The 25,339-nt window shown below is 39.8% G+C and overlaps 1 protein-coding gene across 2 annotated transcripts in view; it reads left to right on the top strand.

Moving 5' to 3' along the window:
• The first annotated feature begins 439 nt into the window (after positions 1–439).
• The window catches only part of LOC106091967 (uncharacterized), a 59,342-nt gene continuing 34,442 nt past the window's right edge, over positions 440–25,339 (top strand). The window contains exons 1-12 of one of the 2 annotated variants that reach the window (XM_013258692.2): positions 440–1,757; positions 14,234–14,412; positions 14,476–14,637; positions 14,700–14,839; positions 15,166–15,347; positions 15,414–15,817; positions 15,905–16,263; positions 24,251–24,722; positions 24,789–24,821; positions 24,888–24,968; positions 25,044–25,186; positions 25,251–25,324. In XM_013258692.2, coding sequence (XP_013114146.2) covers positions 879–1,757; positions 14,234–14,412; positions 14,476–14,637; positions 14,700–14,839; positions 15,166–15,347; positions 15,414–15,817; positions 15,905–16,263; positions 24,251–24,722; positions 24,789–24,821; positions 24,888–24,968; positions 25,044–25,186; positions 25,251–25,324 — 3,108 coding nt within the window. In that variant the 5' untranslated portion in view covers positions 440–878. The remainder of the gene's footprint in view (positions 1,758–14,233; positions 14,413–14,475; positions 14,638–14,699; positions 14,840–15,165; positions 15,348–15,413; positions 15,818–15,904; positions 16,264–24,250; positions 24,723–24,788; positions 24,822–24,887; positions 24,969–25,043; positions 25,187–25,250; positions 25,325–25,339) is intronic. The other variant, XM_013258693.2, reaches the window with a different exon arrangement.

The raw sequence follows: 25,339 nt of genomic DNA on the forward strand, positions 1-25,339 counted from the left end.
TAATTACCAGGTAGTGTACCGTAAACAGCTGAGTACAATTTTTTCTCGCGAAACTCACTAATTGTCAACGAGTTTTGATTGTATGTGTGTATTATAGTTAATAATCATATCATGCAAACAACGAAAAATGGCGCAAACTTGTACACACTAAATCAGAGTTGCACCAATCACTGTTTTTGACAGATAGCACACTAAACATTTTGTTGTTGGCCCACCGCCACTACCTGTAAATGAAAAAAATCTTGGAATTTGCGCCACCAACTCCACAGTGTTGTGTAGTTGATTTCGTTGTTGTTGGGCTAATAACTTTACCTTGTATATATTTGCCTAGGTATTGACAAAAGAAAGGTACATTTTGAGCACAAAAGGTACTTTTTTAACTTGTTTCTAATTCTATTTTGCCAACCTCATTTATCATCCTTGCTTTGGGGTCCCTAAACTGGCATCAACAATATCAATCTAAAATCTGATATTTATTTTATTATTAACGAATACAGTTATAAAATATGTTCGAATTGTAAAAGGGTTTTGCTGTTCATCAAACTACTTTTCAATATATTTGAATTCGGGCAGGAAGTAGGTGAAAGTTAATTCACTAGCCCGAAAAAGCTAAGCAAAGAAGAATAACGAAACAGAATAGAAATATGAAAAAAAATTGCATTTCAGAGTTGTTTTTGGCCGTCAAGCATTAAGTGTGGATGATAAAGAATTAAAAAATAGTGAAAAATAAATACTGAAAGTTTATAAATTTTTTAAGGCAATAGTGAGGCATTCAATATAGCCCGAAATCCCATTGTAACTTTTGGCGGTTGTCGGGACATACCGCAAGTGGACTCATTAGATTCAATTGACCCCATCGTAATACGTAGTAGCTTACTATGGACGCGAGAAAAAACAAAATGTGTAAAGTTAGGCTGTTGAGGCGCCTTCGGCCAGAGTTAATGGATAAGTTGAAAACGAAACGAATGTTAGCCAGAACGGAATTACAATTTAGTTCCACATCATCGGAGACGGAGGAAGATGATGCAGTCGTGGAAAAAATTAGTGTTCAGTTAAAAAGTCCTTTGGCATTGGGCAATCACAAAGACTTCGATCCCTTCGTTTTATTGACAGAAGCCCAGCAAGCTCTAAGCATGAAAAATGAAAAAGATGCAACAGATCAGGCGGAAGCAACGAGGAAAGTTGGCGGGGAAAATTTGTCTTTAAGCACCACAACATCAGCATCATTTGAAAAATCATCTAAGATTATAAAAAAAAGTTGTAAACAAAGACCCTACCAATCGTCGTTGCAATGCGGACGACGTATACGAATATCCACACTAGATTCTGTATATTACCACAGCGACGGAGAAGGGACATGTAGCTACAATTGCAATAACAAACGAATACCTGATGTTAGTGAAGGTGCTAAAGCCCTTTCTCCAACGAGGCGGCGTAGTAGTACTGGAAGCACCTCACCTTTGTTGTCTGAAAAATGCTCAATGCGTTTTTCGAAACTTTTTGGTAGCAATTGTATTTCAGTTATGGACGACGAGAATCCTCCCACAGCTCTATCGAAAATACTTTCTATCAAAGAGTTCGATCCTTTGGCCCCGCAGCAACAAGTTGCGCTAATTATTAAATCGATAGTGTCACTATCTGAGCTCAGTCGACGTGAGGACAACATTGTTAGTGTGGATATTGACAAACGTCGTATACTAGAATTTTCCTCAATGAGTCTAGAAGACAAGAGAAATTGCCGACTCAATCCGTACATGGTAAGTTTAAAAAGCCCATTCATGCTTAATCCATCCAACCAATGGTTAATTATTGCGCCTCAACTGAAGGGGCGAAGAAGTTCCTTTGATTTCATTTAATTTTATTAACCTTTCTTTGTAAAAAGACGCCTGTCTATAAGGTCTATAAAAATATTACATTGATAACACAACTTGAGTAATCCTTAAGGTCTAGTTAAATCTAAATCTCATATAAAAAACATAACATAAAGTTAACTGTAGCCTTTGGCTCCCCAGGCACAAAATTTCAAAGAAAAAGAAGCCGAAAAAATTGAGAGTTAGAATAATGGTGGTCCCAGTGCACAAAAACTCAATATATATAAGCACCAGATCAGAACCAAACAAGTAAAAGCGTGCAAAGTTCGGCCGGGCCGAATCTTATATACCCTCCACCATGAATCGCATTAGTCGACTTCTTTTCCCGGCATCGCTTCTTAGGCAAAAAAAGGATATAAGAAAAAAAATTTGCTCTGCTGTTAGAGCGATATCAAGATATTGTCCGGTTTGGGTCACAATTAAATTATATGTTGGAGACCTGTGCAAAATGTCAGCCAGCCAATGCGAATAAGAATTGCGCCTTTTGGGGGCTCAATAAGTAAAATAGAAAGATCGATTTATTTGGGAGCTGTATCGGGCTATAGACCGATTCAGAGCATAATAAACACGTATGTTGATGGTCATGAGAGGATCCGTTGCACACATTTCGAACCGAACACTGATTTTGGTAATAAAATTCAATGATTTGCAAGCGTTGCTCGTTAGTAAGTCTATTCATGATGAAATGTCAAAGCATACTGAGCATCTTTCTCTTTGACACCATGTCTGAAATCCCACGTGATCTGTCAAATACTAATGCATGAAAATCCTAACCTCAAAAAAATCACCCTTTAGAACTGCCATTATAAAGTAAAAAGATGTCGTCAGCAAACATGAATGTTTCGCAACTCCTGCAAGCCCTATAACGCTGCAATTCGATCAAATTTTTTCCACAGCTTAACGAAAAAAAAGCGAAATCTAAATTTACAATTAATTCTGACTTGTTGGTTTCCTAGCCCCTCGGCTATATCGATGCCTAACCGCTAAAAGTATGTAAATGACAAAGTTTCAATTTAACACTTGAAGTTTTTTATTAATTACACCCGATCTCGAACAGGCCCAGAAAACTTTTAATATCTATTTTATCATTTATGAAGTACTATTAAGAAAGATATTTATGAATTGCATTCCACTTGTGCATATACAAAGTTTTTTTTAGTGTATTCTCTTGTATTTCCACATACATTATATGGTTTATTAGAAATTTCAAGAGCGAATTTCTATGTGCAAAGTATCAGATCAATCGTTGCCGCGGTGAATACCAGCTTTTTGTCATAGAATTTCTCTGATGCTCGTTTGAGCATTTCATATATGTGCATAAATTAGGCGTCTATATAATCAGTTCTGTATTATTAAACATGGACAGCCCATGTTTAATAATACAGAAAGGGACAATGGAAAGGGACCTCCTTTTTATTGCTGAGGGTTGTAGCAGAGCGACACCATTTAGAAGAGGCGTTTAATTACAAGTGTCGTCACCACTGGGTGGGGATAACCCGCCACAGGATAGTTGTGAGCACCATACAGGCTGGAACATTGAAGTCCAATCTGTGTGGTGTTCATTGCTGCTAAGAAAGCTGAGCTGCGAGCTACCGGGTGCGTCCACAGGTTGCGGATAGTGGAATGCTCCATACGGAGTAGCTGCAATGGCAGTCGCGGACAATCCGCGGTATCGAACGGAGTCTCAGTGAGAGGCCGGACAGCACAAATACTGAGTGCCTATGATGCTTGATATGACAAGGCGAGTCATTGGCGCCTTTAAATAACCAATAGGCACCCTGTTCCCGGGGCGGTTGGTCCTTTAGATCGAAACGAGTTTGCTCACTTACAGAAGCTTCAGGAGGATAGCCACCTCCACATGAAAATGTGGTACAACAACAACATCAACCTTATGCTGATAATCTTTTTTGATGTTCTCGCGGGAATTTGCGTCAAAGGTGGACATGCTAACCTCTGATTGATTGATAGATAGATTTAACTAGGATAGGTTAGGTTGAAAAGAGGGTGCGGAAATTAATTCGCCTCATGCCACTATGGACATACGCCTAAGCCAGTTATCGGCTAGTTGTGTACTCTAAATGCTAAAAAATGTAAACTCGAAAAAGAAATTCTAAGTTAGGAATTCGGTGCTACTTGCAAAATCCTTAATTGTTTTCCATGCCACGTCCCTAAGTTGGTTCATGTCTGGTATTGTGTCCCCACCTAGTACCGGTGTCATTTAGCCGCGAAAGCCGGGCATTGACATAGAAAATGCTCCAACGCCTCACCATCTTCACTACATGCTATCATTTGCCGCACCGATTTTGCATAAGTGAGCTCGTGGTCCTATGCGTCCCGTTATGATTCCAAAAGCTATGCTGACGTTCTTCTTACTTTCCGTCAGTAATAACCTCATCCTCTCATGATCCGGATCACCCCATAGGATTTTCGCCGTCTTACCAACTATTTCGCTGTATCACAGTGTTACATGACCAAGTCGTTCGTCGCAGATTTGACTAAGTTTTATTAATTTTTTTATTTTGAGTCTCCCTGACAATATGCTTTATATTATTTTTTTGTGTATAGGGAAAAGTTTGATTAGACTTAGACTCATTTTGACGTTTTCGTTTATTGTGATACCGTAGAAAGAGGAGAATGTAGATGCCTTATAGGTCCTACCGTGGAACGATCCATATCGCTTTAAAAGGTCCAACCACGTGCGAATGTTCACATCCGCTAAATTAGACGAGCTCTTAAAGAAATGAAAACCCTCGACGTCCTCACAGTTTCCGCAGAAATCGTTACTTGCAACCTTCAGTCTGTCAGCATGTTTACCGATCAGACAGTGACCTGCCATGACGGGCACAATGATTGAAACGTCTGTTCTAAAGAGCGATAGCAAAGCGGTAGGCCTCTTCACAGCCCGCACTGTGTGACCCTTTGTCATTCGTTGCCCTTCGGGCCAGATCCTAAAGGCTTAGCTTACATGTAGCTAGAGGCGTACCCACAGGTTTCATTTCTCCTGAAATGTCTTAGATGGTTCCTAGTCCCGCAAGCTCGTCTGCTCTACAATTCCCTGGTACATCTCTGTTGCCCGGCATCGAGAACAGGTGAATTTTTTCATCCATCTTGTTGAGATATCTGCGACAGTCGTGGGGGTTTTTTTAATTCAGAAATATGTTCACTAGAGACTAAATTGTTGCTTGGCTGTCTTAGAAAATGTTTATGCCAATCGTCGTTATGACATTATATATAAACCGTTCCACCACTTCTTTAATTGCAAAGATTTCTGCTTGATACATACTAGAGTGGTCGGCCCGTATAGAAGTCTATGTAACATCTACTCGTATTACCTGACATATCGTAGCTGCATGATGTTAAGAACACTCACGCAGTTGTCGCTCGATTTGAATCTATGTACAGCAACAAAATCATTTTCTACGCAGAAGACTTAATCGTTCGGGTATTGCTACAAGTGGCCTCAGAAAGCCAATAAAAAAATTGCCTCCATTTGCCAAATGCAATTGAGCGCTTCCGACATCAACCACTGCTGCTATATGGGGAAGGGCAAATTAGTTTTGGTAAAATTTAACTCTGTATATATCAGAGATTGTATTGGGTTGCCCAAAAAGTAATTGCGGATTTTTCATATAGTCGACGTTGACAAATTTTTTCACAGCTTGTGACTCTGTAATTGCATTCTTTCTTCTGTCAGTTATCAGCTTTTACTTTTAGCTTGCTTTAGAAAAAAAGTGTAAAAAAAGTATATTTGATTAAAGTTCATTCTAAGTTTTATTAAAAATGCATTTACTTTCTTTTAAAAAATCCGCAATTACTTTTTGGGCAACCCAATATAATGGCAAACTACTACAGAGGCAATCCCATGTCAGCCGGTTGTACGTACCGAATTGGACCGATGGAATCCTTCATCGGCAAGGGCTGCCTCCTCGGTTTACAACACTGCTACAACCACAACAATTATAGATGAGTGCCGGAGATATCACCCCGACTTGGGGAACTCCATGTTTCACTCTACGGTGCTTCGACTTTTTATCCCTAAATTCCGCAAATGACTGGTGACCACAGAAATAATTCGCGACTCATCGTTTCAGGCCTGGCTGGAGGGACGTGTTGGCGATGTCCTCAAATTGTTTGGCATGGCCGACCGTGTCGAATGCTTTCGATAGGTCCAGTGCCACGAAGACCGTCCTATTACATGGTCTGGGCTGATTGAAACCACCGCAAATTTGTGCGGTGATGGTATGCAAAGCAGTTGTTGTGCTATACAGCTTTCGAAATTCATGCTATTGCTCGGCGAATGGAAATTCTCCAACAAGGGTCGGGAGGAGTAATACCTCAAGCGGCTTTGCTAATGGTGAGAGAAGGGAGATCGGTCTGTACGACTCCCCCAGGCTTCAGTAGCGGGATCACACTGCCCATTTTCCAGACATCTAGAACTATAAGAGTGTTCAAAGAACTTTGGGGACAGTATTAAGGTACTCAACTCTTGGTAGATCCAGATCCTTCAGCATCCGTGTAGAGATTCCGTCGGGGCGCAACGCCTTCGTAACTTAACCCACGGTAAATAGTGATTGTAGCTACTCTTCGGCTCGGAGACCACGGATAACCTATAAACCTCTCTAGAATCTTCTGCATAAAGGTTGACAGACTAATAGGACGAAACCCGTTTGCCATCGTTTGGTAAGGTTTTCCTTCTTTTGGGATAAATATGACTTTAGGTTCCTTTATTTCACAGGTATATACAAGAGGGTATATCTACCTAAGACAAGCTGTCAGTCTATCGGACACAGCTTTAAATTCAACCGGTAATACACCATCAGGGCCAGGCGACTTAAAGGAGTCGAAACTTCTTATCGCCCAAAGGATTGTAGGCTCAGACACAATTTACCTGAATAACCTCCGTCGAATGCATATCAGTGCCTACTTCTTATGGACTAGGCACTGATAAAGTAATTCATAATTACATAAGAAGTAGGTACTGATATGCATTCGACGGAGGTTATTCAGGTAAATTGCGTCTGAGCCTACAATCCTTTGGGCGATAAAAAGTTTCGAATACTTTAAGTCGCCTGGCGACTTAAAGGGCGAACATTTGGGCGATAAAAAGTTTTAACGAATGGATCCTAGCCCTATCTGGGATGCAAAATAAATTGACGATTCAACAATCTGGCGCACCTCTTCGGACCAGTCACGATTACGTCGACTGTCGTCCCGTCTACCGGTATTCGAGAGTATCTTAACAGTAGACCACAACTTGCCTAAATCGGTACTTAGTTACATTGCTTCAAGTGTTCCAGCCACAAATTCTGCTTATGTTCTTTAACTACCCTGTTTATTTCCAGATCTAACTCGCTGATTCTCGCGTTAGTGGGGTCCGTACAATTAATCCCATCACGCTCGTCTGCGAGTACCACTGCCTGCTCCGGGAAATTGGGCCGCACTTAGGGTATTCGACCGGGTGGTATAAAGTGAACGCCTGGTGCGTAAATGGTTCAGAATTTCCTCTCGGCAATTAGAACATCCGAGGGGATTTTAGTTCACTGAAGCGGCTATTGGTGTACTCTCTGAAGCCAGCCCTATCGGCCTTCTTCTGATTGATAAACGTCCGACGCTCAGAGGTTATGAAGTCGGGTGGGACGTGCTCTGATCCCAAAGAAATTACGGCTTGCTGGGATACGTCACTCAAGAGATCATGCAATGTAACGACAAGAAATGTGATGCACATTAAAGTCTCCTAGAACCAGTCGATTATGGCCAGATAGTAGCCCACTTATGTCGGGCTTGTAAGCTTGGCCATTAATTAGGACACAGTCATCCAACTCTTTAAATTTTTTTTTTCATCTATATAAATCAACCCAACCTAATATGCATGTTTTTGCCGAGTCAGGCTATCTCCAGGGATCCTTGCCCTAAGATATGTTTCTATTAACCTCTCTGGAGCGTAAAGAATGACAGACTAATAGGACGAAAATCGCTCGCATTCGTGTTGTAAGGTTTTCTGCTATTGAACATAAAATTACCTTTGTGTCTCTCCATCACGACATGCTGATATAAGCAGAGTCTTCCTAAGCCAAGGAGGTAGTCTATCAGACACAGCTTGCAGTTCAACCGTTGATACATCATCGTCGCGTAGCGATTTACAGGAGTCAAAAACATAGAATCTTATTTTTAAGGTTAAGCAGAAAATGAATGTAGAGATTCCGTCGGGGCCCAACGCCTTCGTAACTTAACCCACGGTAAATAGTGATTGTAGCTACTCTTCGGCTCGGAGACCACGGATAACCTATAAACCTCTCTAGAATCTTCTGCATAAAGGTTGACAGATTAATAGGACGAAACCCGTTTGCCATCGTTTGGTAAGGTTTTCCTTCTTTTGGGATAAATATGACTTTAGGTTCCTTTATTTCACAGGTATATACAAGAGGGTATATCTACCTAAGACAAGCTGTCAGTCTATCGGACACAGCTTTAAATTCAACCGGTAATACACCATCAGGGCCAGGCGACCTAAAGGAGTCGAAACTTCTTATCGCCCAAAGGATTGTAGGCTCAGACACAATTTACCTGAATAACCTCCGTCGAATGCATATCAGTGCCTACTTCTTATGGACTAGGCACTGATAAAGTAATTCATAATTACATAAGAAGTAGGTACTGATATGCATTCGACGGAGGTTATTCAGGTAAATTGCGTCTGAGCCTACAATCCTTTGGGCGATAAAAAGTTTCGAATACTTTAAGTCGCCTGGCGACTTAAAGGGCGATCCTTTGGGCGATAAAAAGTTTTAACGAATGGATCCTAGCCCTATCTGGGATGCAAAATAAATTGACGATTCAACAATCTGACGCACCTCTTCGGACCAGTCACGATTACGTCGACAAAAGGGACTGTCGTCCCGTCTACCGGTATTCGAGAGTATCTTAACAGTAGACCACAACTTGCCTAAATCGGTACTTAGTTACATTGCTTCAAGTGTTCCAGCCACAAATTCTGCTTATGTTCTTTAACTACCCTGTTTATTTCCAGATCTAACTCGCTGATTCTCGCGTTAGTGGGGTCCGTACAATTAATCCCATCACGCTCGTCTGCGAGTACCACTGCCTGCTCCGGGAAATTGGGCCGCACTTGGGGTATTCGACCGGGTGGTATAAAGTGAACGCCTGGTGCGTAAATGGTTCAGAATTTCCTCTCGGCAATTAGAACATCCGAGGGGATTTTAGTTCACTGAAGCGGCTATTGGTGTACTCTCTGAAGCCAGCCCTATCGGCCTTCTTCTGATTGATAAACGTCCGACGCTCAGAGGTTATGAAGTCGGGTGGGACGTGCTCTGATCCCAAAGAAATTACGGCTTGCTGGGATACGTCACTCAAGAGATCATGCAATGTCTGACGAGCTGTTACACCTCCTCGTAATCCTAGTGGGTGCATCCTCATTCACCATGCAAAACGAGGTGACTTCAATCTGCTTTGCCAAAGCTATGACCGCTGGTCGTTACCTAGTGGAGAACGACAAGAAATGTGATGCACATTAAAGTCTCCTAGAACCAGTCGATTATGGCCAGATAGTAGCCCACTTATGTCGGGCTTGTAAGCTTGGCCATTAATTAGGACACAGTCATTCAACTCTTTAAAATTTTTTTTTTCATCTATATAAATCAACCCAACCTAATATGCATGTTTTTGCCGAGTCAGGCTATCTCCAGGGATCCTTGCCCTAAGATATGTTTCTATTAACCTCTCTGGAGCGTAAAGAATGACAGACTAATAGGACGAAAATCGCTCGCATTCGTGTTGTAAGGTTTTCTGCTATTGAACATAAAATTACCTTTGTGTCTCTCCATCACGACATGCTGATATAAGCAGAGTCTTCCTAAGCCAAGGAGGTAGTCTATCAGACACAGCTTGCAGTTCAACCGTTGATACATCATCGTCGCGTAGCGATTTACAGGAGTCAAAAACATAGAATCTTATTTTTAAGGTTAAGCAGAAAATGTCAATGGTCTCGGCTCAATAACTTAACAATTAACATTGGTAAAACAAAATGCTTGGTATTCAATAGCTGATGTCGTCAATACTCTCTTCAGAATATTATTGTTCAAAACCATGTTGTCACATCGAATGATACTATGACCTGGGTTTTGTAATTAATTCTGCTATTGTATTTTCCTTGCACGTTGCACATATTTGCTCCAAATTAAAGTTTATATTTAAAAAGCTCTACAATTTGAATTTTATTTTACCCACACAAATAAAATATATGCTGGCTCATTGGTTGCTGATGCCGAATATATTGTATGGTGCTGAGGTACATTCCGGATCCAGTAGGACTAATCTGATTTAGCTTCAAAAGTGTTTCCATAGCATACTACGTCTCGTTTATTTATGGTCGTCGTTGTAGACGAGACTACGAATACTTTGCGAAAGAATTACTTGGATGTTCTTTTGAGCACTTTCTCAATATTAGATGCCTCTGCTTTTTCTGCAATATCCATAAGTACGGTGAACCCAGTTACCTTCTTCCTTACTTTCAATTCTTGCATTCACCCCGGAATTCTCAAATTCTTATTGAAAGTTTCAATCATGTTGTATTTGCAAGATCATTTGTTGCCAATGCACGCTTGCCAATGCTATGGAATACTCTTCCTAATAGTCTTAAAAACATCTCAGTATGTCAACACTCAATTGAATTTGTTTTCATCACTGATGATATCTCGCCTTTGTTGCTTTTTCTTGGTGTTTGAACGGATAATTGTGTGTTAGACTATGTTACTAATTTAAAAAAAAAAAAACACATTTTTGTTTTACATTCAATTTGTTAGTTATTTATTTTAGTGATAGTATTATATTAGATTTTAATATTGATTTTCGTATTTTGAAAACTTGAAAATTTTTTAAATTTATCAATGTAAAGCCCGGGTGGGCGATGTTTGAATAATAGAGAATAAATGAATGAAATGTGTTTGCTGCTGTAATAGCATTTGACTGACTAATCACCAAACTCATCGGTAGGATCTGTCAAAAAGGTATGTCTTCTAGGCTGAAGCTGTGCTCCTAAGAGTATTTTCCTTTTGTAGCGCAGTAAGAAAGAAAATAAACTCCACTTCATATATTTCTGCCAAAAGAAGACATTCAACTATTACAAAAAAAAAAACATACACACACACTTGCCAAACTGCAACTCTAACAATCGTCGATTGCTAAAAGAGTTAGTTTTGAATGTAAGCATATTGCAGCATGCACTGTTTGTGGCGTGCCAGTTCCTTTCATTCGGATTTTCGACTCCCCAACAACCGTCGAAGTATGCATATCAATAACAACCTCTTGTTGTTGTTGTTTTAGCCACATTTTCATGTAGAGGTGGCGATTCTTGCCAAGCTGCTGTAGGTGAGCAAGCTCGTTCCGGTCCATAGCAACGATCGCCACAGGAACAAGATGGACATTGATTGCTTAAAGGCGCCATTAACACGCCTTGTCCTCCTCCGACCTCCCACTGAGACTCTCCGCTCGATATCGCTGATTGTCCGCGACTGCCGTTGCAACTACTCCATATGGAGCATTCCACTATACGCAATCTGTGGCTTCTAAGCTTCTCGTGACAGCAATGAACGCCACACAGATCGGACCTCAATGTTCCGCACTGTGTGGTGCTCAGAGATATTTGCGTGAAGTACATATTTTGTTATAACTTCCAACAACTCTTCCACGTATGGTTAAAATCGGTTCATTATCTGATATGCATATTGCAAACTTGCCAATGAACATTCCATTAAGGAAGAGAAGTCTACATGACAAGTACCTCACAATTGTCGCCAGCATCAGGAGCGAAAACATCAGAAAAATGTTTTTGCCAAGTTTCGAATCCAGGCGTTCAGCGTCATAGGCGGACATGCTTACCTCTGCGTTACTTCTTGAGCCTCCAGAGGGCGCATTTATTATCCGATTTGGCTGAAATTTTATACAATGCCACTTTGGTCTCCAACAGCTAAACCAAGTATGGTCCCAATCTTTCTCCAATAGCATGGCAATTCTTATCCAGCAAGAGACCATTTCAATAAGTTGATTAAGATAGCGAAGAAAGACTACTATTACAGACGCTTTACTTCTGCAATAGGCTCCAAGAGAACGTGGATGGTTATTCGAGACATAGGAATTGGGAAAGATACTAATAGATGTTCAACAAACTTGGACATCAATGGGCTTAACGATGCCTTTGTTAATGTCCCACAGATATCAGTTGATCCCAATTTCTATGGCTCCAATATCTCCCCCTCTCTCGATGACGACTCTGGTTTTGGTTTCAGCTGTATTGGTTCCACCGATGTCCTTGAGTGCGTCGCGACTGTAAAGTCTAACGCTGTCGGATCTGATGGCATTGATCCTAGATTTGTAAGACTCTTGATCCCCCTTATTATTCCTCATGTAACCTATGTTTTCAATAGGATTTTGACCACGAGTTACTTTCCATTAGCTTGGAAACATGCCAAAGTCATCCCACTGCCTAAAAATTCCAAGGAATATAGACCAATTGCGATTCTTTGTTAGTCGCAAATGTCGTCTTTTGTCAACGAGAACTCTTTGTTATATGTGAGACAGTCCGGGTTTCGACCTAACCACAGCTGCGTAACTGCCTTGGCAGAGGTCACCGAGAGGATCAGGGTCAATTTGGAGAATGACAAGATAAATTTCCTTGTTCTTCTTGACCATTCTAAGTCATTCGACACTGGATTATTCCTTGTTATGTGATAAGATGAGATATCTTTACAATTTTTCTTCTACGTCCGTTCGTCTTATTTTGTCGTACCTGTCACACCGCACTCAGTCCGTCAGTTATAAGTCTTCTCTATCGGCACCTCTGCTTGTTTTGAACGGTGTTCCTCAGGGATCAATTCTGGGTCCTCTTTTTTTTTCATTGTACAGTAACGACATGTCGGGTCAATTGTCTTATTGTGAGGTACATATGTACGCTGATGATGTACAAATATATATCGGCAGTCCGAGGGATGAGATTGCTGAAAACATACGTCTGCTTAATCATGACCTGTCAAGAGTCAGCACGTGGGCGAAAGCCAATGTGTGGCCTGTGTCTCAACCCTGTAAAGTCCAAGTGTGTGGTTATCAGAAACAGGCTGTCTCGTTTTTCATGTAATGTCGGTATATTCATTAACGACTCTAGATTGGAAATCGTTCCTCATGCAAAGAACTCGGGCGTTGTTATTAACAGCACTCTGACTTGGAGTAATCATATCGACTCTGTCGTTGGTCAGGGATATTCAAAATTGCGTGCTCTCTGGGCCACTCAGTCGGTTACTCCCTTGCGGGTTAGGTCTCTCTTGGCAAAGACTTATCTTGTTCCTGGCATTCTCTACGGCTGTGAGTTGTTTGCTAATTGCGACTCGGTAAGTAGACGTAAGCTAAACACCTTTTTTAATAGCGTTACTCGTTATGTATTTGGCTTGAGACGGCGCGATTCCATCTCTGAATACTCTTTATCTCTATATGGCGTCTCCTTACAGCACTTGTTGTTCCTAAGATCGCTTACTTTCCTGCATAAACTGATCTACACGCAGGCAACACAATATCTGTATGGATTTATTGATTTCGCCAGATCTACTAGAGGTAAACATATCATTCCCAAAATGTAACGGAGGCTTGTTTCTGAATGGCATATGTTCATATTCGCTGTACGTCTCTGGAATTCACTTCCTAACGATCTGCAATTACTCAGTAACTCGGCAACATTTGAAACCAGACTTTGGAAACATTTTACTGCATTAAGTTGATGAATGTTAAGACTCATATATTTATTTTTATTCTTTTATACTTACCTTAATTTCTTTTTTTTTCGGATCAACTAAGTCTATTAATTCCTCTTTAATTGATAAATTCACTTTTGTTTTTTTTTTTTTCTTTTGAATTCAAATCTACAAAGCCAGAAATGTTAGTTTTTTCCGTTAGTAAGGTATTCATTCAAAATCTGTGATGTATTGTATAGCTATAGATTCTTAGTTTTAAGTGTTTACTATGCACAATTGTTGGAGATATTACCCGCACTTTAATTATAAGAATTTTATATTCTTGTTGTGCGGGAGTAAATAAATAAATTACAATTACAATGCGATCCATGGTGAAGGGTACATAAGATTCGGCCCGGCCGAACTTAACACGCTCTTACTTGTTGTTTTCGATTTTATTGTATATTTTTTCCTATTAACCTAGTATGTTATGTACATGTAAATTTGAATTATTTATAACATTTTCTCGCAAACGATCTCGGCCCCCACAGACCTGATAGTGCTGTATTGTATTAAGAAAATATATTTTCAATAAATAAATAAATAATTTGTACATCTACATCTTTTAAGGATGTTTCCAATATCATCGTTACGCACACGGATGATGAATTCTTTACATTTTGTCTATGTAAACACTGTGAGGAATATCGGGAACTCGTCATACATATAATGGTGGAACAATTTAAGGCCGCACATATGGTGGTGATGCTCTTAGATGTTCTTATTAAAGCCTATGGACCGATGTTAAAGTATTATCAACATAAAAGATATGTGCCACATGTCGTTGTTAATCTTCTTGATTTTTATTTCAGGAACATCACCGCTTATAATAAATTTGAAAAATTGCTCGATAGCAATAAGGAAATTTATTGGATTACTTGCGGAGTCATCTATCACAAGAAGGGAGAGCATTTGGATTTTATATACGATGAATATTTATCGGATAACATGATTTTTGTTCTCTTCAGTTCTATGTAATCGCCAGCTGCTGTTTTGTCCTCTAGCACTTCATAATATTTATATTTGAATTTTGCAGTTTGATGCTAAACAATCCGTTGCTGCTATTGCAAATATTGGCTTTTCATATAGAGTGTATTGTTAAAGCGTACGCAGAAGGATTTTTGGAAATCGTTGAGCCTGACCAAAGTAAAATACCAGCTGAAGAAATGATTAACTGTAAATATATTAATTGCACTTCATAAGCTTATCTATTAGGTCTTGTTGAAGGAACATCCTTCGATGTTTCGATTTCGATTGAGTAGAGCATTTACCCAGCGATCTGAGCACACCTGTAGAAATAACAAACAAAGTAATAGAAACATGTACCCATTTGAAAAGACAAGCAAGGAATAATTCGAAACAATCAACATTTGAAGAAATCCATTTTGTATTTCTTGTGTAGCATTTACGTTTCGCTGGTTAGGTTCTCATCGATTAAGAAAGACATGAACACTTCCATCGCTGTAAATACAATAAATTCTATGTTTGCGTTTATTTTATAGATATACTTAATGGGTATGACGATTTAATTCGCATATCGGAGCAAGTTGCATCATACCTTTTTGCTTTCGAAAATGACTTTTTGCGAAAATTCTCGTTGACGTGGAAGCATTTATGTCAACGGCTGTACCAACAACATGTGCATTTGCATTTGGCCGATACAATGCTAGCATGTATAATTACAGTAAGTGGCAAATAGTTTCCAATCAAATGGATAATGAGTTAATAGTGTTATGCTTGTTACCAACAGCTTAAAGAGGAAGAACTTACATCACATCACACAGATCTTATAAAGCGTTATATACAATTCGATGATACTATGAATTCTGTCGAAAAAAGGTGGACAGATGTTTGGATCGAATTGAATAAATTTAATTTGTCGGAGGTGGAACGCAAGAGGCGCAAATCCCTAATAGATGTGTATCGCATATTTGATACTGTGGTACAGGATGCCATTGCCTTTTCGCTGCAGGACAGCGTTGACGACAATGATTTTTATGATTTCCGTTCTCTCAAAAATCGACGTTTAGCATGGAAGAATATTATGTCCTATACAAAAATGAAATGGCCCGATGGATTTTATCAGCCGCCAAATACTTTAGTGGTGGATGATAGATGTAAGAAATGCAATGTTTCATTAGAATACCACGCAGAGTAAGTTTGTGTTGTTATTGTATTATATACTTATGTTCCATATTACTTATATTATGACATATATATTTTTTTTTGTATATGCACTAGATATTGTAAATGTATAACATGCTCAATCGCTGGCGGACCAATGCCACCAAGACGAAATGACGATGGCAAATGTTCGAAATGCTTGGCACAAGAAATTGTCGAAAAGGATGTGAATTTGTACGATTCGAAAATTGTAAAGGCCTGTGCCAATGATGATTACCAAAATTTAACAAAAACTAACAACGGTGCAAAAAGGAAAAGCTCTGCTCTCCATGATGTTAGTCAAGAACTAAATTCAACTCTTTCATCCGTTGGAGAAATATTGAATGGAAATGCTGTGAATAACAATAAAAAACTCCCTGAAGAGTCTTCAACCACCGGATACCATATTGCATGGGCAGTTTTCAACCATTTGAATTGTAAGTGGGACAAATTTAGTACCACAAAATAGTTTATATGTATTTTTTGCAAAATTTTTTTAAGCGATCCATCTACTATAAGGTTGTGAATATTTAAAGCAAAACTGTAATCAGTTTATCCAAAACAAACAAGTGTGGGAACAACAGGGCATTAATATGTAGATCAAATATATTCTCCATTCCTACTTTGACATGAAAGTCCTCCTTCAGGGCCGGTGCAGCGTTAAAATATATGCCTGGAGATACGACCCAACCAAAAAAAATTTCTTATAAGAGTGAAATAATTCTTATATTTATTTTCTAAAAGGGAAGAGGTTTCCGATCGGATACCTGAGATGAACCTTGAGATCAAGTGCGAGTCACTGCTGCCAGTGGCACACTCTTGGATTGACGGAACCCTACTATTGCCATCTGGAAGATCATGTTGCACGTATGGATCAAAGCTAGAGAACAGAGTGGGCCTGGGGTCTACATTGAGAACCCAGGAGCTGAGATCTGTTTTGGACTGCCTGACCATAATACGGTCCTACAGACGGTGATCCGGTAGATCACGGAATGCGTGAGGTGGTGTAAATTGCCATAAGGGCAATAACAACCAGGACGGTAAGGTCACGAACAGTCTTGCAGTGTAAGAAGGAGATTGACGCCTTCTCTGAGGATGGCGAGATCCGCATCGTTTGGGTACCGGGCTGGGATGACGGTTCCGTTTGTCATTGCCCGGCTTTGTCATCTAACAGATACCGGCACTAAGGAGGAGACACAATACCAGACATGAACCAACTTAGGGGAGTGGTATTAAAAACAATTAAGGATATTGTTAGTAGCACGGAATTCCTAACATAGATTTTCTTTTTCGAGGTTACATTTTTTATTATTTAGAGCGCGCAATAAGTTGATTACTGGCTTAGGTGTATGTCTGTAGTGGCATGGGCCAGATTAATATCTGCACCTTCTTTTCCACCTAACCTATGTATAAAAAAATTAAAATTATCCCATAAAAGTTCCCGCATCCCTTGTTCTTTAATTGTGGGCTAAGTGCCTTGGGCACCACATACTTCTTAATGACTTCTTGGCACAAATCGTCAAGTCGATCGCAAAATCCTCCAAAGTCAAAATCCGCCAAAGTCCGATTCTAAACGATCGTCTACCCGGTGTAATAAGCACCAAACAGGCTGGGATTTTGAGCTCCGATCTGTGTGGTGTTCATTGTTATCACGAGAAGCTTAGCCGCGAGCTACAGGGCGCGTCCAGAGGTTGCGGATAGTAAAATGGTTACATAGCCCCCCTCAGTACTCCCCTAGCTACGCCAATAGTGGGTAGTCTCTCATTCGCCGAATTTAATCTGGGGACAAGGTGTTTCAGTCTACGACAAACCACAAATCCACAGCCAAATTCATGTATTGTATCATGGCAGCTATAGTACATCACGCCACCCTCTCGCACTTGCTGTAATGCAGTGAAGTCGTCATTGCACTTTCCCAATACATGCGCCAATGCATATACTTCACCTGCTTTGTATTCGGATATTCAAGGTGCAAATTAGAAAATCATGGTCCTTAATTCGTTTACAGGAGTCGTCAATATTAGGGGAGCCCGTCTATCCTCGTTTTCTCAAAGTAACTGATATTTTTTGCAACAGCGGGTTACCAGGCCAGAGATCAATGTCAGCCGGTTGTACGTACCGAATTAACTGATGTAGTCCTCAGTGTACAACTAGCCAAAATATCCTACTCGTGGGAAGACAAATCGGCATGCTGTCCAAGCAATTCTTTCTGGGCTGTTATCGCAGGACTATCTAAACCATCATCTTGGGTACAGGTATTCACCACCTTACATTTTGGTGTAGTGGCACCTCAGCCAACCTGTATGGTGCCTCGTACTTTTCTAGTACATCCACCAGTGTGTATACTGCATATTTTCTGTATAGAGCCGGAAACGCTGCGTCACGAATTATCTGTGCTGTCGCCAACCGTTTGTGGAGTTTAGGAATAAGAAGAGATGTGCACGTGAGTGATTTTTCACTCACTCTCACGCATGCTCAAAAGAAAAAAGTTACTCACGCACGACTTTTTTAATCACGACTCACGAGACACCTACGAGAAAATCATGACTCAAGAGACAATCACGACGTACGAGGCACTCACCATGATGCTAATAATTTTTTGAACGTATGAACTAAAGGCGTGCACAGTTACAACTGATTGTACCAGTTTGATCGTTTTTCAACGTTCAGTGAGTACAGATAAGTGGAATTCAGTTTCTGTTCCAAGCTGGTACTGTTATTTGTTCATTGAGATCAAGTGTGAATGAGTAAAGAGAAAAAGAGAGTAACTTATCTGATTTCCTATGATCTCTCCATACAGATATAAACAGATATTGGTGGTGATACAACAAATATTTATTGTGCCCTGTCCGAACGGAGCCACACGAAGTTGCTTGCTCTGTTCGTCTTTCCTTAGCCCGTGGGCATACGAGTTTATGTGCGGATGTGTGTTGGTGCCCATCTACGATGGGTGTACCATTTTATTTGTTTCACCACTTGTAATATCAAAATATTTGTGTTACCACACTTATTTAAGAACAAGAAAACAAATATTTATTTGTTTTCTTCCTTCCTCACTCGAATACAACACAATGAGTACGCACAAGCAAAGCCGTACATAACTGTTACACTTATTCTCCCATTTATACCACTAGTATATGGTATATATGTTTTGTTGCCTTTTACAGGCAACTTAGTATGAACATGAATGTGTAAAATGTATCAGCCCTGCATGACCAATTATTTGCTATTTTCATTTTTATGCATCTGTAGGCAGATTCGTACGCCACCACTGTGACACAGGGTATTATAACTTAGTGCATTTGTTTGTAACACCCAGAAGGAAGAGAGATAGACCCATTGATAACTCTGCCGATCGACTCAGAATCATTTTTTGATTTGATTTAGCTATGTCCGTCTGTCTTCTGTCTGTCCATGTTAATTTGTGTACAAAGTACGGGCCGCAGTTTTCGTCCGATCGTCTTAAAATTTGGTACAAGAATGTTTTAAGAGACGAAGCCTATTGAAATTGGAAAAAATCGGTTTCAGATTTGGATATAGCTCCCATATATATGTTCGTCCGATTTGCAGTAATACTGCAATAAAGTGGTCAATTATTAACCGATTCTCTCGAAATTTTGCAGAAAGGATTTTCTGTTGGCTCTCGAAATTACTGGTGAATTTCATGGAAACCGGTTCAGATTTAGATATAGCTCTCATATATATATATGTATACATCGTCCGATTTAAACTTCTAGAGTCATAGCCATCGCATTTATTGACCAATCTTGCCAACATTTCGCACAACGCTTTCCTCGATGACTACCACAATATCTGAGAAGTTTGCACGAAATCGTTTCAGATTTAGATATAGCTCCCATTTATATGTTCCCCTGATTTTGAATATTGCAATAAAGTGCCCATTTGTTAACCGATTCTCTTGAAATTTAGCAGGAATGATTTTCTCATGATTTCTAATATTGCAGGTGTATTCCATAGAAATCGGCCTCGATTTAGATATAGCTGTCATATATGTATATCGGCTGATTTTCACTCCAAAAGCCACTGCAAGCGCATTTATTGACCAATCTTGCCAAAATTTTGCACAACGCTTTCCTCGATGACTACCACAATATCTGAGAAGTTTGCTCGAAATTTAGTTCCCTTTCATCAGATTTTGGGTTTTTTGCAAAAACGTCAACCGTAGTTACTACATCATGAACATATTTGCTTTGGCAGAAATTTGGAACATCTGAAAGCATCTGACGAGGTCCATTAAAAGTGGCTCAGCATTGGATATAGCTCCCACAATGTACCTTTAGGGTAGGTGTAGAGTATCATGCAGTCGGCACCGCCCGACTTTTGCTTTTCCTTACTGGTTTAAACTTTAAGTCGTGATTTTCTCTTGAGTCGTCAGCGTCTCGTGAATCGTGAGTCGTGATAAGCGTCGTGAGCATGATTTCACTCACGCTCACGCACGAAGAATTTTTATTTAATAATGATCACGCACAATCACGTGATTTGATTTGATCCGACTCACGAATCAGGTGAAACGACAACTCATGGCACACCTGTGCGAACATAGACATGCGTTGTCGTCGTCGCTTTCATTAGTTGATTTAATGAATCCCCGAGGCAGGAGTTAGTAGATTTTATGAATTGGAAGAACATATTGGTTGCAGCGATCCAGGAGACAAAGCCGACCAACACCTGCAGCCTGCACAGTTCTCACGGATACAATGTGCTACGTTAGGATAGCTTAAAGAATGGAGGTGAGGGATTGGCCTTCGTGGTACAGTGATAGCAGTCAGGTTCGGTACTGCCGAGAAGGCAGTAGCCGGTTGGTAGCTGTCTCCCAATTAAAGGCAAGGCTGCAAACCCCACATAAGAGGGCTTCTATCTGGCCATAATGGTTTGGTTCTAGGGGACTTTAATGTGCATCACATTTCATGGCATTCTTCCCTAGTAACGACCAGCGGCTCCACGTTTTGCACGGTGTATAAGGATGTCCCCACTGAAGAGGTGCAGCAGCTCGCCAGACATTTCCATTACATCCCCCGATCTCCTGAGTGCCGTATCCTGGCAATGCGTAATTTATTTGGGATCAGATCACCTGCTCATAATTCTCACCATCGACCGACCACCCGAATTCGTAACCTCTGAGCGCCGAACGTTTATTAATCGAAAGAAGGCCGATTGGGTCGGCTTCAGAAAGTACACCAAACAATCGCCGCTTCAGTGAACTGACATCCTCCTCTAATATGCTTGTTGCCTAGAGGAAATTCCGAGACATCATTAACACAGCAGCCGCTCCCTTTATACCAGCCGGTCGAATACCCCAAGTGCCTCCCAATTTCCCGGCGCAGGCAGTGGTACTCGCAGACGAGCGTGGTGGGATTCGTTGCACGGACCCCACTTATACCAGAATCAGCCAGCTGAATCTCGAAATTAACAGGGTAATCAACGAACAAAGGCGGAATTTGTGGCTGGAACACTTGGAACAATGTAACTTAGGCACCGGTTTAGGCAAGCTGTGGTCTACAGTTAAGTCAATCTCGTACCCCGGTAGACGGGAAAACAGGACCTCAGTCTCTTTTGGCGACGTAACCGTGGCTGATCCAAAGAGATGTGAAAGGTTGTTCAACCCTCAATTTATTGTGCATCCCGAGAGTGACAGCTAGGAGGAGAGCCATTCGTTGTATCCGTGGTCTTCGAACCGAAGAGCAGCCATCACAATTTAACGGGGACGAAGTCACAAATGTCATCCGCGGTGCCAAATCATCCAAGGCTTTGGATGATTTGGCATCTGCAATAGGTTAAACATCTACCTTAGCGAACATGTCTCATATTTCGCTGCAAGAAATTTAAAGACATTATTCACTATATACATCCATGAGGTGCGTAGGGAGCTGAAAGAGATGGTCGGCGGAGTGACAATTCCGACCATCAAGTGTCCCAAGATACTTGGTATCACATTTGACAGCTCATACAAATTCTCCTCACATGGCAAAGCAATTTGCGATAAAGTCAAAAGTAGAAACAAGGTCCTCAAGTCACTTGCAGCCAGCTCTCGGATGTGAGTGAAGATAGATTCCGAATTTAACTAGTGGAGACACAAACCACTGACTTAGCGGTCCTCTGTTACTGGCATTAGCAGAACACTGTTGAGCAATTGTGCACGTAATTAATTAATTTCAAAAAAAAATATATATATTTGTTCATGAAAAATTAATTTCAAACAACACAAAAAAGCGAAAAAAAAGATCTATTGGGTTGCCCAAAAAGTAATTGCTGATTTTTCATATAGTCGGCGTTGACAAATTTTAAGCAAATTTTAAGCATTAATCGAATTGGATCGTCATGTAACTGAACGTGAGATAGGAGAGAAGTTAAATATACCAAAATCAACCGTTCATTATCACATAAAAAGTCTTGGACTGGTGAAAAAGCTTGATATTTGGGTACCACATGTATTGAAAGAAATTTATTTAACAAACCGAATCAACGCTTGTGATATGCACCTTAAACGCAATGAATTCGATCAGTTTTTAAAACGAATCATAACTGGAGATGAAAAATGGATTGTTTACAATAACGTTAGTCGAAAACGATCATGGTGCAAGCATGGTGAACCAGCTCAAAACACTTCAAAGGCTGATGTCCACCAAAAGAAGGTTATGCTGTCTGTTTGGTGGGATTGGAATGGTGTGGTATATTTTGAGCTGCTTCCAAGGAAGCAAACGATTAATTCGGATGTTTACTGTCAACAATTGGACAAATTGAATACAGCCATCAAGGAGAAGCGACCAGAATTGGTCAATCGTAAAGGTGTCATATTCCACCAGGACAACGCTAGACCGCACACATCTTTGGTCACTCGCCAAAAACTGAGTGAGCTTGGCTGGGAACTTTTGATGCATCCACCATATAGCCCTGACCTTGCACCATCAGACTACCATTTATTTCGATCTTTGCAGAACTCCTTAAATGATAAAACTTTCGGCAATGATGAGGCTATAAAATCGTACTTCAGTTTCCGTTCAGTTTTTTGCAGATAAAGGCCAGAAGTTCTATGAGCGTGGATGGCAAAAGGTTATCGAACAAAATGGCAATTATATATTTGATATATAATTTGGCAATTATATATTTCTTTTAAAAAATCCGCAATTACTTTTTAGGCAACCCAATAGTAAATAATAAGGTGATCCAATATTAAAATTTGGTTCCCTCAATATCCGCAAGGTATACTCACAAGATAAAGAAGATTGTAAAGTTGATTGGTCCACTGTGCAAAAATGGAAAATAGTAAGTCGATGAGACCGGCATCAAACGACAGCTTAGGAAGCCTAGTTTCTTATACATATACCTTCATATTCCAAATAATCGTCTTACTATAGAATTTTTGACAAAACTCGACAAAATTACCCAAAAGACTCGAAAAGTCAAGTTTGCGTGAATCACTGTGTGAAAATGGAAAATAGTAAGGCGATGAGACCGGTACCAAATGACAGCTTAGGAAGTCTAGTTTCTTAAACATATGCCTAGATTTTTCAAATAATCGTCCAATTAGCGAATTTTTGGCAAAAACTTGAAAAAATTAGCCAAAAAAACTAAAAAAGTAAATTTTGCGAAATCACTGTGCGCAAATGGAAAATAGTAAGACAATCAGACCGGCTTCAAACGAAAGCTTAGGAAGCCTAGTTTCTAATACATATGCCCACATTTTCCATATAATCGTCTAACTATCGAATTTTTTGCAAAAACTTGAGAAAATTACCCAAAAAACTAAATAAGTAAATTTTGCGTGAACCACTGTGCTAAATTTTTTTGTTGGTACTGGACTCCATGTTACGCATTCAACGATGTCAGATTTAAAAGATGAAATTTCATGTTTAAATCGGACAGCAGGTCGGCAAAAGTCTGCTTCATATTAGAGATACATCGGAACGCAGTGATTTGTTATCATTGTCAAATTGATTCTCCAAAAAGCTAGGACGGACAAACGACGATTTATTTTGCTCGTCTTCACCAACACCAACACAACCAACATGGAGCGAAAAATTGCATATTTTGCATAATATACCTACAGTGGTTTTTGTGATTTTTCTATTACCAAAAACTCTCATACCACGAGCTGCATTATGTCTGTAGTGATCAAGAAACATATGTGTCACAAAAATATTTAATTTATTTTAATTTCACTGTTCGTTTGCTTATAAAAACAACAGAACAAGTACAAAAAAATGCTGGCCGAAAAATCCCTCTTTTAGCAACTGACATTGTCAACTTCAGTTGGAAGTTGCCATCCCTAAACTAGATTTGTCAACTGAAGCAACAATGCAAAGTCAAGAGGTCTATTTAACAATTATCGATAGAAACTAAAACTTTTGGTGTTGTTGTTGTTGTTTTGCATATTTATATTGGTATCCTTGTTCCATGTTTTAGGTCGCAAACGTTTTCCGAACACAACTATTTCGAAGGAACACTTCTGTCACAATTGCAAGATGCCGTCGTGCCGACTAGCCCGAAAAATTCTCAACAATGATATATCACTATCGCTATCGCAGGATCTGATTCACTACTATCAACCCATGTCGATGAGTCGTGAAGACTTGCGTTTGATTTTGCCCAATATTATGTTGTATAACCGCAAGTTAGTCGCGTCCAACAATGGCCTAGATTTAATTGATGTGCACGACTTGGTGGTGAAGATTTATTGGATATTTATTATTTCTGTGTATGCGATTTACTTTATCGACTTCGACGATGATGTCGATGACGACAATGGAGATCAGGAAAATCCAATCAACGTGGAAGCCCTGGAATTGGTAAATAATGATATTGCTGTTAATATGGAGAAAATAACTGGCAACAACGAGGATACAATGTTTCTAGAATTTCTCGATAAAATTAAGAGGTAAGGCGAACAGATTAGCTTTGCTGTTCAATTGAATATTTGTTAATTGAATAATTTATTATCTAGTTTATCACCATATAATAAAGACCTTGAATCCAAGTAAGTTGCATCTGGTAAAAAAAAAACACAAAGAAAGCATTTGTAAACATTTTTCATTTAACTTAGCTTTGATGCCGCCATAAACATTGATAGCGAGGAAATACAAAAGAAATTAAATGAAATCCTTAAAATCACAAATAGTTCTGAGTAAGTCATTGTATATAGTGCATATGTTTGGCTCTTATAGGTGCATAATAAAAACAAAAATTATATAAATTATAGAAATATTGCCCAATGTGAAGACATACCACCACCTCTGATTGATGCAATAGAAGAAGAAAATGTTCCCTTCTCAGAGGTAGATCCTCCAAGTACCGTGGAATGCCCACCTAAAAAGACATGCCTGGCGTGTAAATCAAAGAAATGTAAGTATTTTATATAGCTTCGTTTGTTGCATCCTAGCTAACGTGACAGAAATCAATGATTAAGTTACAGATGATCATTGCGATATTGGTGGTGATCGCTGCAAAGAAAATCACTCAAGCAAAAAACGTTTAAAAAAGGTATGTCAATTGAGC

This window comes from Stomoxys calcitrans, chromosome 2 (assembly GCF_963082655.1).
Source record: "Stomoxys calcitrans chromosome 2, idStoCalc2.1, whole genome shotgun sequence".
NCBI lineage: Eukaryota > Metazoa > Arthropoda > Insecta > Diptera > Muscidae > Stomoxys > Stomoxys calcitrans.